The 15,480-nt window shown below is 36.3% G+C and overlaps 2 protein-coding genes across 6 annotated transcripts in view; one reads left to right on the forward strand and one right to left on the reverse strand.

Annotated features, from left to right (window-relative positions):
* LOC145689918 (tRNA N(3)-cytidine methyltransferase METTL6) overlaps nt 1-2,584 on the reverse strand; it is a 249,456-nt gene extending 246,872 nt beyond the window's left edge. For 2 of the 4 annotated variants that reach the window (XM_081764270.1, XM_081764268.1), the window contains exon 1: nt 1,638-2,584. In XM_081764270.1, coding sequence (XP_081620396.1) covers nt 1,638-2,299 — 662 coding nt within the window. In that variant the 5' untranslated portion in view covers nt 2,300-2,584. The remainder of the gene's footprint in view (nt 1-1,637) is intronic. The other 2 variants (XM_081764269.1, XM_081764267.1) reach the window with 1 other exon arrangement.
* Nucleotides 2,585-3,999: 1,415 nt separating this feature from the next.
* The window catches only part of Hsc70-3 (heat shock protein 70 cognate 3), a 32,413-nt gene continuing 20,932 nt past the window's right edge, over nt 4,000-15,480 (forward strand). Inside the window, exons 1-3 of one of the 2 annotated variants that reach the window (XM_081764272.1) lie at nt 4,000-4,138; nt 9,985-10,125; nt 13,711-13,942. In XM_081764272.1, the coding sequence (XP_081620398.1) occupies nt 10,001-10,125; nt 13,711-13,942 (357 nt within the window). In that variant the 5' untranslated portion in view covers nt 4,000-4,138; nt 9,985-10,000. Of the gene's footprint in view, nt 4,139-4,358; nt 4,526-9,984; nt 10,126-13,710; nt 13,943-15,480 lie in introns of those variants that run through there. The other variant, XM_081764271.1, reaches the window with a different exon arrangement.

Raw genomic sequence — 15,480 nt, forward strand, 5'->3', positions numbered from 1 at the left:
TATCTTACTTCACTTTCAACATTTATTTGTCTAGAATTAATGCAGATATACCCTTAAAGTGCCAACACCTTACTGAGCACCTCATATATCTATTTTAGCAGCGACATTAATTTGCGTTAAACATGTAAAACTTGTTTTTTCTAAATAAACAAGTGGATGAGTTCAGAGACCCTTTGCATTTATTTATTTATTTACAAGCGTCAATTATCCGCTTCGCTGGGTTAAAATAACAAAAAATTGTAATATGTTCACTTAATCATTTTTTACCATTATTGAAGCGAAACTATTACTGATGTTTTCTGTTTTGAATTCTTCAACCAGAAAAATATTTTTTTTTGGGGGGGGGGATTTCCAAGTCGACACAACACCCACCCATCCCCTTATTTCCAACGTTGCGGAGCTGAATTTGGATTTACATGGTATAGGAAATGTCACTATTCATCTCAGCGACCCCAAAAGCTGTGGATTCGACAATATCGGTCATTTAGATCATTTTTATATACTCCCTTTGCAAGTCTTCCTGTCTAGCTGTGTCCGTAAAGGGACTTGCATATATATAGTGAGAAGGTAAGAAGGATTCACATTCATATTAGAACTGTGCGCTGTGTAAATAGCGCAGATTCAGCTAGTATTTCATGAATATAATTAACCCCTTATGTAGCAATTTAGTACAGGAAAGAAGTATTTTCGTATGGGTTTTGCAATTTTTTATGTCCTAGGAACAAGTTGGTATTTGACTGTACCTACTCCTTCAATTTTTTTCCATCCTAAAGTTTTGTTGACATAATAACCTAGTATGGTGTTGTTTGTAAACATGAAAAAATAAAGATTCATTGATTTCGTTAGTTCTGCATAACGTGTAGTTCGTAACACTTACAGTACAGATAATACGTATCTAGTGAAGAGCAAAGAAAGCATGAAAATAAACATTTGTGTCGTGATTAAGCCGTGGCTGCATCTGCGGAAGATTAGCACTGGCGGTGTCCCTGTAAGGGTATGTTTAGTACAAGGGTCCAGAAGCACGTAAGAAACACAAAATTTACAGGAGAAATGAGTGATGCAAGCACTTATACGTAACATAACGTAACCAAATCTAACTTACCCTAACATAAACTAACGTAAGCTAACCTGAACTAACCTAAACGTAATATTAGTAGAAATATGCGAAATTCCATCTTTTTTGGAAAATTATGTGGGACCCCTACACTAATATAACAAAGTAAACTAACCTAACCTAATTTAAACTAACCAACTCTACCCTAAACTAACCGAATGTGAACAGAAATTACCAAAATTGTAACGTTTTTCGAGAAAAGAGCTGGACCCCTTCTGCTAAACATAGGCCACTATAAGTTTCACTACACTTGTTGATTTTCACTTTCTTCACTCTTCTTATTAAGATATTAAATATAACGTCACTCCTAACCTTACACATCTAAACATCACATAAGAACTCCAAATCACCATTTCTTACCTCGTTTTTCCTGTAATTTGCCAAACTTTTAGTAAAAACGGAGGGACACCACTAAATTAACTTTGATTTCCAATCATGCATTATATATTTTACCTCATCTTGTAATTTCGGAAGAGATAATAAATACCCTACCATAGGATGCAAACATATGCGCGTAACTTACCTTGTGCCGTCTTGCCTCATATACAAATTTTCTGCAATTTTGTGTCCTGGCTTAAATCGCAGCTGTGCCATGTCATACAATCCATAATCTCTGAACAAAATCAGTCCGCCTGGCTTAATAGTATCCAATATATTCCTCAAAGAGTTCTGGAACTTTGTTGGGTGTATTGCTGATAATACAAATATTAAGCTACAAATATCTACCGGTTCTTTCAAGTCCAATTTTTGCACTGTAATATCTGCTTCAAAGGCTTGAATTCTATTTTCATCATATTTCTCGTGGTCTTTTACGAAAGATACTGCCCTTGGCGAAAGGTCACACGCATATACAAAGAGAGACGGTATTTCTTCCAGAAGAGGATAAACAAAATTTCCAACACCACATCCAATCTCTAACAAAATTTTTCTTTGGTCTGTATTCTCAAAATCTGATACTAATTCCTGAAATTCTCGGGTTGTCCAGTGACGATCTTTGAAGAAACGAGTTTCGTTCCTTTTGTAAAACAAATCCCAATGCTTTTTAGCACATTGTTCTAACTTTTCAGCTTGGAAAGCTGAAACTAACCTCGAATTCTGCTTCCTAAGCTTCTCTTTTTCTTCTTCAGTCAACTCTCTCTCCAAAAAACTTGTATTATCTTCGTTATCTAGCTCTAAATTCTCCATTTCGTAAATTTTTACTTGAGTCTTCCCACTCTTCTTACTTCTCGAAAACACGTGGTAATCAATGTACTAGGTTACATCACACAAGACTTTTGATTTTCTCGAGTACTTCTGACAACACTGGCACACTCAAACACGTATTATTAATTTACTTTCTCAGTTATCCGAAAAGTACATTCCAAAGTACGAAAAAAAAAAAAAAAATACAATCCACTCGAAAACAAACACAGGTTACGAGGTTTTTGCATTTGCAAGTGAACCAAGCATGGAGCCCGCAACAGAAGCAGCGTTGAAGAAATAAAGAATGTCAAGGATGCCAACTCAAAATTAGTCCGCCAACTGATACATCGGTCTTAGCAAAATATGGGGCCTTATTCCGTAGCAATTTTAGAAATCGCAAACAAAATTAGCAAATGTTTGGCATACAGAATATAATTGCTTATTGCATTTTTGGCGTTGCGCCCCTATAACACGAAGACCGTTATGTAATAAAACCCATGGGGCCTTATTATCTGGTGATAAACGTTTACATGATACAAAAATTGCAGTTTGCTTACAGTATATGCACTAGTGCAAATCCCGGGGGGAATAAGGATACATGTCCCTCTCAATGTTGGAACTGGAGGGGACTGTCCCCCCAATAATCGATTTGAAATGAGCTCCACCACTTGCTACATCTACTCTAAATATGTTGTATGTCGAAGAGCAGATAATATATCATTATAGCTCAATGGTAGGCATTTTCTTTATCTCAGATGCACAGCTGAAGCTGAAGAATTTCGGCATAGCTGAAGAATTTAACCAAAACGGGCTGTCATCATCGCAATCTTTCAGCCTTTTTTTAAAAAAAAATCATTTATTTATATTTAATTATGGAAAGAAGAAAACAAGGGACAAAGCAGAGTGGTAGACTGGTCACCTTTGTTATGAGAGGTCCCTAGTTCGATTAACCGGTACATGAGTTTGTGGTCAACATCATGACCGTGGATTTCCTCTTGTTCTTTCGTTTCCTCTTATATGCTTGTTCCCCCAATTATTTTAATCATTCACATTAATCACCTGTCTGCTTTAAGCTATGGGTACTAACTTGGGACGAAGAACTAGGAATTTGATTTCATTTCATATTTCCAGAAAAACAGTCAGCTTGTTATTTCGTGCCAAGAAATAGCATTCACCATGTCAGCAGGAACAATGTCCAAGTTCCAGTTAAAATTAAAAATTACCGAAATAGTACATTTAAAAGTTGTTCTTGGTTTCAAAAATATTAAATATACTAGATGTTGTAACAATAATTTGCATATCCTCAACCTCCTTTGTTTCGCAGAGCTCCTTCGTGGCTAAGCGGTTAGCGCACGAGCCTTTGGCGTGGAAGATCCGGGTTCAATTCCCGGCTAAAGCTCATGTGGTTCAAATTCCATGTTAATCAGTAGGTCTACGTCTCATATAGCCTCACAGCTGAATGACACGTTAAACTCAAAATCAACTCAACCTTTGTTTCGTTTGCGAATGAGTCACTAATTTTGTCGCAAATGGTTTACACTGGAAATAAAACAATTTGGTTCATACGAAAAACAAGATGAAAGCGGCAATGAAAGGAAAGTTTGCCTAAAAGGATATGATAGTTTTTCATTCACCGAATTATCTTACTCGATTTTCATAACAATATTGACGTATATTTTATTTTGAGTTGGCATCATTGAAGGAAGTTCATGTTTTCTGATAGTCTGCTGGAGAAATTTTCACGTCGAGAGTTTATTCTCAAAATTCAAACTTCCGACTTAAATTTTTTGTAAAAGAATTGAAGGAATGTATAATATTTAAGTGAAGATTTTCTTGCAAGAGGTAAGCTTATGTTTTATGTTGTAGATGAAAATATTTTGTATGATGAAATATATTTTATAATTTACTTTCTGCATGAAGCAATGTTCCGGTTACTTCCTGAAGTTTCCAGGATATGACGTTTCTAGTATACTGTACGTGTGCCAATGAAATGTAGCCAACTGGTCTGGATATGACCAATCACGTTAAAGAGGGCATTTCGTTTGGAAGGCTGATCGCCAATAGCATTGAGCCACGAATAGTTCTCGATGTAACAGGGCAATATTAGAAGGTGACTGGTAAGGTAAAGCCATCATTTTGATGTGAAACGAGGAAGAGAAGCGAGAAGAGTAGAGTGATTAGTTATTACAAGGCGTGAGAATTAATTACAGAAGTATTGTTGCCGGTGAGGTAAGTTATCTACTTGTTCACTACTAAATTACCTGTAATATTAATATTCGTGTGATTTGTAGCCAAAATTTTGGTGGGCCTTGATTAAATCTTTTTCGTTCATTGAACTTGGGCATGGTGCAGGATGTAGAACGTGTCATGAACATTCCATATTGTTGGAGCAAATTACTGTGACAACTATTTCAAGTGTAATGTATGCTAGCGTATATTTCTAATTAAAAAATAGTGATAAGAAGATAATTCAATTAAATATGCAAGTTCAGCTGTAAAAATTTGTTTTAATGTAGCATGCTTAGAGAAATGCTAATGAAATATTTCAGGGCATATCTATAAAATGTGTGTAATTGGAGATTAAGTGTAAATAATTACTTCTTTGTCTTCTCTAGTGAATGCAGGTGCATAATAAGAAAAATCTGTTCATGCGAAACATTGTGGGTTTCTTATAAAGTTAATGTAAGAGAGATTACGTGTCATTTAGCAGATATGTAGCCGTTACAATACAGGCCCAAGCCTATTATTTGCACAAAGCGTATAAACAGTTATTGGCTTAAGTTAGGAGTTGCCCCTCCAGTCTGAAGGTGCCCTTGGACTTTGCTACATACGAAAAACGGTGCTTAAAGTATTAAAAATTGGGCTTAAGTTTGGAGTTGTTCTTCCAAACTCTAAACTTAACCCCAGTTAATTTTCCTACGTACAGATAGGTGTAATACGGTAGTGACATTGACAGTGAAATCGTGAGTTTGATAATTTCGCTCTGTTATGGTTGGAAATAGGGTAGCAGTTCAGTAAGTTTTCGATTTCTAAAAAACGCCTGCATCCCCGTTGAGTTGTAATAAAGTAATCAACCTGGTTACTAAGCAACCTTCAGTCGTTATCATTTCCTAGACATTGCTATCTGAACTGGTACTGAGCTTTGATAAAGAAAGGAACCAACCTGGCTACTACCGTAGCCCATTTTCCCTTGTGTGGGCCAGCATTCTTTAACTTTTCCAAATTTTTGGCAGATACTCTTTGCATTATAAAAATGAAAATACTCTGGGTAAAGTAATGACGTGGAACTTAATGGAACTAGTAACTTAATAGGAAATTGCTATTATATAATTGTGAAAAAGAGTTTGCCAAAAATAGTCTGTCCAGCTGGTGAACGGTCCAGGGATTTACGCTGGTGGTTGCAAGACGTGTCTCGTGGGTTGAATCCTGTTTTTTGCATAGGTGTTAGTTCATCATTCATAAGCAGGAGGGCAGTTTCTGGATATTGATCCCGGTTATAGGCTGTACGTGTCTAATTTTGACTAAGAGTGCTGCATCTGAACGGCTTTGCAGTATTAACTAGCGTGTGGGTAGATTCCTAAATTGCATTTTTTTTCTTCTCAAGTATGTCCAGGGAGAAACTACTGTCATTCGGCATGCAGGCTTGCTTTGGGCACACCTTTTGAAAATAGTTCTTTCATTAATTTCCTTCTTATTCTCCCGTAAAACATTTGCGCTGGGAAACATGAAAATCTCACTTGGCGTAGATAAAGTTCAAGGAGGGAACGGAAACTAGTTCTTGAAAAATCTAAACTCTTTTACGATGTGTGTATAAATATGGCTTTGGATATTTGGCATAAAAGCTACAGTGTATAGACTACAAACCAACTTGGGCTAGATGGACATTGAGAAGCGCGAATGCTAAGTCAGGGCAGGGCGAAGCTGGTGGGCACGCGAATTTTCGCGAGTGCGTCCGAAGAAAGCAAGCACGTCAGCAGTGGTGGCTCTTTGCGTAAACGAGGGTGGTAAGTTGGTTTTGGCAATGTTTTAGCACTTTTCATGGTTTCATGTATAACACTTCACTTGTAAACATGAAGTACAACTTCTGTACACTGTGTAGAAATACACCGCCGGTGGAAATAGCGTCTAATAGTGATTTTTCATATGCACTCACACATTTTATACGGTCGTACAGCACTTATGGTTTTATAGTAGTAACCCTATACTTGCTAACGTATAATACAGCAGTATTACTTTTGTACAGTCTTCCAAAGTGTGGCGTGCCAAAACAACACCAGCACATTCTTTAGCTTTTGCCAGTTTCCTCCCAAATTCATTCCGACAATTACTTCGTTATCATTCTTTTAAATTAATCGTTACTATAGCTTGGGACGTTAACTTGGAACGTGAAGTTAAAATTTTATTGGAAGGTATTTTACTAAAGTTTGTATTGTTCGATAGATTCTCAGAATCTAAATTTTACTAAGTATATTTTCTAAGGCAAATAAGTGCTGACAAAAGTGCATTATACGTGTTTTTTCGTATGTTAAGATCGTAATGAGGTATTTGTTAAATTGCAATGTAAGCGCTTAGATGAGTTGTGGAAGACTTGCAGAAGTGCTTATCGTGATAGGCTGTTCTGAACTGATTGGTATGTAAGTTTGAAAAAAAAAAAAAAAAAAATCATATTGCACCACTACGTTACCGATAATCAGGGTTGGCTGGTTTAAACCAAGGTGGTTTAATCCATGGTTTAAACCAACTGGTTTTTTCAAAAGAACCAACTGGTTTAAACCAAAAAACAAAAAAATGTTCGTAAAAGTGTAAGTGTTTGTATAATCTTGATGAACACATTTGTGGGTTATCACGTTTCACTCCCGTATATTATTCGTATTATATGCAGACCTGAATTCCCCATTCATTACTCAAAAAGATTATACTACAAAAGCAACTTTTTTATATATAAGTTTATAAATGTTTGTGATTTTTTTTTTGTACTTATTATTGTCATGTAATTGCAATCGAAGAAAAATTCTAAATATTGTTTCGTTTCAATGTTTACTATTGATAAAATACATCGAAAATGCCGTACTGTGTGTGTGGGGGGGGGGGTCATACAGACCCCACGAGAGACATTTAGTGAAATAAGTATCTTTGGTATCTATTTATGTATAAATGAGTGAGCCAAAGTTGACTCAAATAATTCGTATCTTTATTCACTTTTCTTATTGATATGCAGATTAAGTCGGTGTATTTCTTTAATTTGGACCAATAAAGTCGTTGTTAAGTAACTTGAACTAAATTTTTTCTTTTGTACTCCGTAGTATTTTGAAATTGTTCATTTGTAATTCTGTGTAATCACTTGTGCAACTGTTTATCTTTTTGTCCTTCTGAAATGACTCTTGACAGTTATGTTAAGAAGCATGCAAAGATCAGTACAACGTTTTTATTATTATTGTTATTATTATTATCAGGATTCTTTCGTGAGTGAGTCGGCAGACGTATCGCATTTGTGGCCAATTAGTCCTGGTTCCGAGTTCAAATAGAGGACAATTTCTCTCGGATGTAACTCGAGAAGCGGTTTTTATTCCGCTTTAAGCTTATGTGACCCCTTCCAGCATAGCCCGGTTGTCGCATAATATCAAGGCGAAACAACCTTATTTCTGTCCATATATGATATGAATATATAGAGCAAATTATTTAAACCCAAAAAAGTTTTTTTTTTTTTTTTGTTTTTTTAAATAAAAACCATGGTTTTTGCCAACCCTGCCAACAATACATAAGGTGATAGTAATTAAGAATTTATCATATCACCTCTTCTGTAGGTATAAATTCAATGAATATATGCTTGAAGGACAAATTTAACGCATACTGCGTAAAAAATATTGCTTATTGTGCCCAAATCCACTTTAAGTGCTAAATTGTTTCGGTTATCTGTTGACTTAAATAGTTCTGGGTAATTGAAAAGGAAAAAATACTTCAGTTTGATTTTTTTCCAGAGCCACTGACGAAAACAAATTAATGGGAACGTTGTATACTAATCTGAATACTGTTCCAGTTGTACTGTTTTTTTCTCCAGTGTTTCGAATGCGCTGTTCGGACATTTTTGGTTATTGTATAAATTTTTAATTTCTCTCCACACCATTGACTCAGAATGAGATACAACACCTGTTTTAGTACATACTTGATCTGTTCGGTTACGTGTTAACTATTTAACACGCCTAACTGCTCGTATTCTTGAACTTACGTATGTTTGGTACAGCTTGAAATCTTCAGTAAAAGTCCACTAAGGATGTTTTGACGTAGCCCTGTGGCCTTGTTAGACTTCCTGTGCTGTAGAAAAGTATTAAAACGTCGTTGCCGTCCAACACAATCTTACCACAATGTGCTGCTTGCTGGTTCACTCGAGGATTCTGCTCCCATGTATCTAAAGGCTTCACTACTTCTTCCGATTGTCTGTTTACAGGGGATGTACGGACAAGCTAAAACTACGAGTGCTTAGTCGAGTTAAGTATATTAAACTCGCGTGTCTCTCTAGGAAGTATTGGGGACTGAGGGGTTAGTCTACGCTACTAATTGGAAAACTTGAACAATGGACGAACCAAGCATGACGTTCTCGAGTAATTTTTGTCAGTGGTTTCGGATGGTTGATTAGTTCGATGACCCTTTCTGAAGCGAAACTATATTACATGTGGACCTACACTTAGCGTGGAATCCGAACCACAGCTTCTGCCGGGAATCAAATCGGTCTGCGCTCCGATGACGCGTATGTTAAGGATGGGCCCCGAAGAAGTTCGTTGTTTGGGTTTGCGTTCATCTCTAAACATTATTATAAAAGAACTAGCAGCGTTCACCCCGCTTCGCTGCGGTCACCCCGGAACGCAATAAACTTTGTTACTTAGATAATTTTTACTTTTTCGCTTTCAAGTGATATGATAAAAACCATAGAAGATTGCAGTAAATCTTAACATTATATCGCCTGTCATTTATGTTAACCCGCCCCGCTTCGCTGCGGTCATCCCGGTGCTGGCATATTGTAAAAGTGTCTGTAAAAATAAGCAAATAAATTAAAAAATTTTAAACAGAAGATTCAAGCTATTTTCCGCTGTATATCGCCTGTCATTTATGTTAACCCGCCGAGTGACACGGTCATGCGGGTTGCATATAAATACGTTTATTTTTACCTATGATGAACTAATAACAAAGGATTTGTACGTTATGGACACTTGAATGGTCAATTATCTCAAGACACTGGTAATTAAAAATTAAAGTGATATGATAAAAACCATCTAGGGTCCAAATCCTAATAACCCCCCAAAAATGAAAGAAATTGGTTCAGCCGTATTAGCGTGATGAGCGGACAAAATTTTGTACGTTCTCTTTTATATATATAGATATAGTGCAATTGTAACATAGGGAACATGGTACGTAAGTGAATCATACATTTGCCAATGCAATGATTACGTAGAAGCCGAATGTTCTGCTTTCGTTGTCCCAGACGCCTCCATTGTAGGAATTTGTATTGTAAATCAATGATTTACACAAACTCTCAATTCATTTACAAATTTAAAGTGATTTAATTTTGTATATTGAAAGTGAGTATGCTTTTTAAACTTGTTTAATAGTTTGTTTACTATGCTTTTAAACTCATTTAATAGTTTTTCTTTAATTTTAAAAATATTGATTTGATTTTTCTTTTAATGTTTCAGACAAAAGCGGTTAAAAATGCGGTTAGTGCACTTCCTCTTCGCGTGCCTTGCTTTCCTTGCATTGTGCAGGGGAGCAAAGGATGAAAAGAATAAAGATGTTGGGACTGTTGTCGGCATAGACTTGGGAACAACTTATTCATGGTAAGTTACTTGCATATTCTTGGTTTTCTAATAGTCGCAGTATGTACGTACATGCACTTATTGAGCTTTACTCCCAATTAGCATTGTAGAATCTTAAGGTTGCAACGTATTAAGTCTCCTAAGAACGCTTTGAATTTTCGTTCCCATGAAAATTAACAATGTTGCATGCTTAAGTGCCAGTTACTCTATAATCTCGTATGTTTATTTTGGTTGATTTCTAAAGTGTTAGAAGAATGTCTGCTAGTGTAAACTGTTGTGGAGAACTAGATCTGGTCCACGTGCACATTCATTTTCTTCTGTTCTGCTTGTAAGATTTTGATTTCAGGCTATTCCGAATTTCAATGGCACCACGAATTATAGATAGCAGAACCACTTTCGAGTAAAAAGTCCCTTTCGATGGAAATAGCGCTTAGTAAGCTACCTTCATCGAAACCAACTTAAGTGGAATGAGTTTGAGAAAGTATATAGGATGAACCATTTATCATGACACGCCCGTGTAACTTTCAAATTAACAAGTAGGAAATCGAAATTTCATACCATGCAATGACAGGGGAACTTTCTTTATACACACTCCAGTACTGAATAACAGTATTGCCAAACGGTCTTAGGTTAGCATTTCAGATTACATGTAAGACTAAAACTCAGTATACCACACTTATTATGCGTTGTTGCATACTAGGGACGCTAAAGTATCACAACCAAGTTCTGGAGGCTTCTAATACAATAATAACCAGGGTTGTGAAAGACAGTCCGATGGGTTTTATTAGGCAAAATTGGGTATTACGTTTTGTACGTACACATCGCATTCTCAAGCGCTGATTTAAGTTTTTGCGATACGCATGCAGTCGTAGGTGTCTTCATTGATCATACTTTTCATGATAGCGATATGTTCATTTGCAGTTGGATGAGTTTCTGCTTACTGGCCGGATTTCGAGATTCTTGCCTTTACTGCTTTGACATCTGATGACCTAACGGAGCGCGAGGCTTATCATGGACACTTTCATTATATTGCTGTGTTGCAATAAGCTAATTTCTGTGTAATGTTCAATTTCTTAGTAACTTAAAAGTAGTTGTTGGAGACTTTCCACACTTGGGTAGGGTCAAACCTACAACACTATCTTCCATTCTCCACTCCACTTTGCGATTCAACCAACATTAGGGTTTCAGAATAATATTGGATTATTTTCGTACATCATTTCTAACTAGTGGCATTTGTAGTCATGTTAGTACTTTAGCGTGGAATGCTAGTTATCATATGCACTAGTAACAAGTTAAAAGAAACTGAAAGTTTGATTTTCTTCAAGGGACTGTATTTCAAAGATGTTAGTGGATAATTCATATCAGTTACGCAGGTAGTTTTCTGTAGACATAAAGACTGCAATGCTGCATAAAATGGAGTTTTCGTGGAAACTGATAGCTTTCTTTTGCTTCTATAGTCTCGACAGTAGTTTTGGGTAATGTAGTTACAAGCTCCTGAACTACATAATTATGAACAATGTTGACATCCTTTACCAGTGTTTACCACATCTTCAGAACAGCTTGAGATATGTAATTGCTATAACGGCATTGTGATTTGTACTTCTGTTAAAATGTCAATTAGATAAGTTATTTATCGAAGTAGTTTTTCGAAATGAAGGCTTTTGAAAAGCATCAAATTGTCAATCCTTTTAATTAGTTTCTATTCCTTCGAAATCAATTTCGTGGTCAGTGTTACACTGAAGTACTTAAGGCGTACGTTGACCCGCCCGTCTCACTTCCTTTATTACTACTATGGAGGTCACCAAACTTCGGATGTTTGTGACACTAGCGGTCTTAGTGTGCAAAACTGAATAATAAATGTGCTATTGTAACTTTTCGTTTGACATGTAAATTTGAAATAATAAAGCTTTGTTTGCATGGTGTAAAATATTTCAATGTTTGTCTATTAGTTACATGGGCATACCAAAATGAACGGTTTACCCTGGGTTTTCAATCTATAATAGTAGAATTTTTGAAACTGCACCGGCCAATTGGGCTCTACACTGGTAAGTGGAAAACAGATTTTCCAGTGCAGCAGGCTTTTCGCTTAGGTCCTTACCATACCCACAATACATTATTGTTGCGAAATGAGTTTCGAGGCGTTCCCTCACACAATATCCTCGTTCTCCACGCATTATGTACTTATGTTCCGTTCCACCAGCCTAGCGAATTGGCAACGTTGCAGTTTCATTTATCATTGGACGCATTACCAGTGTGGAACCCAAATGGATTATGCAACTGGAAAGATATGATTGTTATTCACTGTAAGATTTTCGCAGACAATCTATAATTTTTTTGTATATTTTAATACCGGAAATACTATATGCATAAAAATGTTGGTTTCGTTACACTAATTTTGAATTGCATAGCTGTTTACAAATATTTCACAATGTTAATCTTGATACAGGCAGCCTTGTAGTCGTATCGACGAAAGTATTCACCTGTTTGTAGTGTTCAGTTTGACTTACGACTATTGAGGTCTTAGAAAGATTAACATGGAAAGAAATGTTTTATAATTTTTCACTCATAATAAAATGATTTGAGTAGGCGATCACGATTGAAGTCTCACATATAAAAATTGTAGGGTTTATCCCCTAATGTATGCTCCTGCCAGGGTTAATTGTAATTGTTCTTAATCCTTCAGCTGTAACAATCTTCAGTTCCATCATTCATTGCAGTCAGTAATAGAGATGTTTTTTTCCTGTTATGATTAAAGCTCAGGTACTTACTCAAAGCTTCGAAGATCGTCACTAGGGAATTGCAATAAATTACTAATGATAAATTAAAAATAATCTGAACAAAACTGTTATTCACTATAGCTCTTACAGATAGCGGGTTTTTTAGACAGTGTTGCACCATCAATTTCATTGCACTCAAAGTACAATATGATTCATATAAAACACTAATTCCAACGTAATTACCAGATGACTGATGGAAGTGATGCTGTGACAGCTGCATCTTTCAACAAATGAGATATAGCCGCTTAGCCATTGCGTGCAATGAAGCCTTGTAGAAATGTTACATGAGCTTCAGCAAGTAGCTAGATAACTTAAATTTTTGGGTTAGTTTAACTCCTTTTGAAAATAGGTAGAAATTAAAAAAAAATAATAATAATAATAATAATTAAGTCTGTATTGTGGAATGTTGCATTGGATTTCTAGGAAATTTCATGTGACGAGAACAGCAAACTCGGGTTTTCTGCGAGAAAAAAAATCTATACTAGGTTGTTATCGGTTAAAATTTACGTTCCAGATTTAAGACTGCGATCACTGGCGGTCGACCCATTCGTAACACAATAGGTAATGCATATGGCTTCATACAAACCCGAACAGCGGTCAGAGTCATACTTAATGTAGTAAGTCTCACCTTGTTTCTTCAGTACTGGGAAGACATTGCACTTACTAACCAGCTGTGCAAACAAGCTTATCACTTGGAGTTCGCATAAAAGTAAATTCTATAGGAAGTATACGGAAAAATTCTGTAACAGCTTCGTGGTTTGTGACTGTTTTTGCTTGTTTTGAAATTTATATTATTACAAATATTTGATTCTTAATTTCATTTTTATAGTGTTGGCGTATATAAAAACGGAAGAGTTGAAATCATAGCAAATGACCAGGGAAATCGTATCACTCCATCCTATGTTGCATTTACGCCAGACGGCGAGCGACTGATAGGAGATGCAGCAAAGAATCAGCTGACAACCAACCCAGAGAACACTGTTTTTGATGCCAAGAGATTGATCGGAAGAGAATGGAGCGATCCTTCTGTTCAACATGATATAAAATTTTTCCCTTTTAAGGTGAGTAATCGGCAAGTATTTGGTAGAATTTCATCGGGTGATTTGATAGTATGTGACGTACTCTTTGAAATAATTTAGTCTATTTGGTTTACAGTTTAATGATCTGTTGTAAACTTTGACACGTAAATACATCTGTCATTGGTAAAGTGTAATATGGATTGGTGTGTATTGTTAAGGAAAACTCAGCTAGTCCATAAAGTAATCTTTATTTGGAAACTGAAAGAAAAAGTAAGTTTGATTTTGTAGTTAGAAAAAGAATACTAGGTTTCATGTGTATAGGAATTTTTGCCTCTGCGTCAGACTGCTACATAACGATGAACAATAGCTTTGCCTTTTCAAGTTTTATTCAATCCCGGTGGGAAAGTACTTTAAATGGAATAAGCGTGATGAAGAATTTTTTTGGACGCACACAAGATACTTTTAACCTAGTTCTAGTATTATGTAAATTCTTATTACTTTCGTAGATATAACCACATAGCCACATAAAGATGCAATTTTGGCTAACTTCTGCCGTCCAGTAATCCTATAGTAATTTTGTTCTGGCAGATTTTATGCAGTTAGCACATTGCTTTAAGATTAGGCTAGAATTGCCATTCTCATGTAATTCACTGGATCTTGAAGTGGTTTTGTTTTAAATACACTAGACTCTAGAGTATCCGGCCTAGTTTTTTTTTTTTTTTTTTTTTTTTTTTTTTTTTTTTTTTTTTTTTTATCGTAATTAAATGAAGGCGAGGCCTTGTATTGGAAGCGGGCGTCTGCTACCATCCTCCTACGTGTCGTGTACAAAATAAAAATTGACAGGAAGAGAGCAGCGTTCTGTTTTGTTCATTGTTCTGTCTGTAACGGGCTTCAATGCAGTAAGCGTGCCGCATAATTCGTTAAAATCTGAACAGTTTAAACGTACTGTACGTGTTCTTTAACTTGACTGCGTTAAGGAATTGAGTATCCACATTAGGGCTGATACTCGGGCCTACTGTAGTTATTGATTTAATTTTTGAATAAATCTGATTCTTAACAGTCCATAGATTTTCGGTACTAAAATTGCGTTCATTTCTCTTTTTTGAAGCGTAACTGCCCCCACAATATTTTTACGTTGCTATAGTAAATTTAACTAAAGTCTTAAAAGTAATAAGTCTTGGTTGACTTAGGTACTGAGAAGATGTAAGGCTCATGTGCAGTGCAATGGAATTGTATATTGCAGCTTGCTTGGCTGCTTTTATACTTGAATCCTTCTGGTCACTCCAAACCCAGGAAATGAAATGTTGCATTGCATTCGGTCCCAAGCCTGTGCTGAGAAAGTGGGAGAGGACACTTGCTAGCTGAAATCTTGTGGCATGCATTGTGGCCATAATGTGCCAGTGGAGGAGATCGGGCGTCTCGTGGAAACCGACGTAGTAGCGACTCATGCTGCAAGTTTCCTAGCGAGACTACAACCTACCGGCGGCGGTGAGCCTTCGGATATCCATCGAAATGGGCGACTAACTCGTGCCATTAGATCTGGGAAAGTACGTGTGACCCCATCACGTTCTCAGTGGGGT

Source organism: Thermobia domestica, chromosome 7 (assembly GCF_964235325.1).
Source record: "Thermobia domestica chromosome 7, izTheDome1.hap1.1, whole genome shotgun sequence".
NCBI classification, from domain to species: domain Eukaryota; kingdom Metazoa; phylum Arthropoda; class Insecta; order Zygentoma; family Lepismatidae; genus Thermobia; species Thermobia domestica.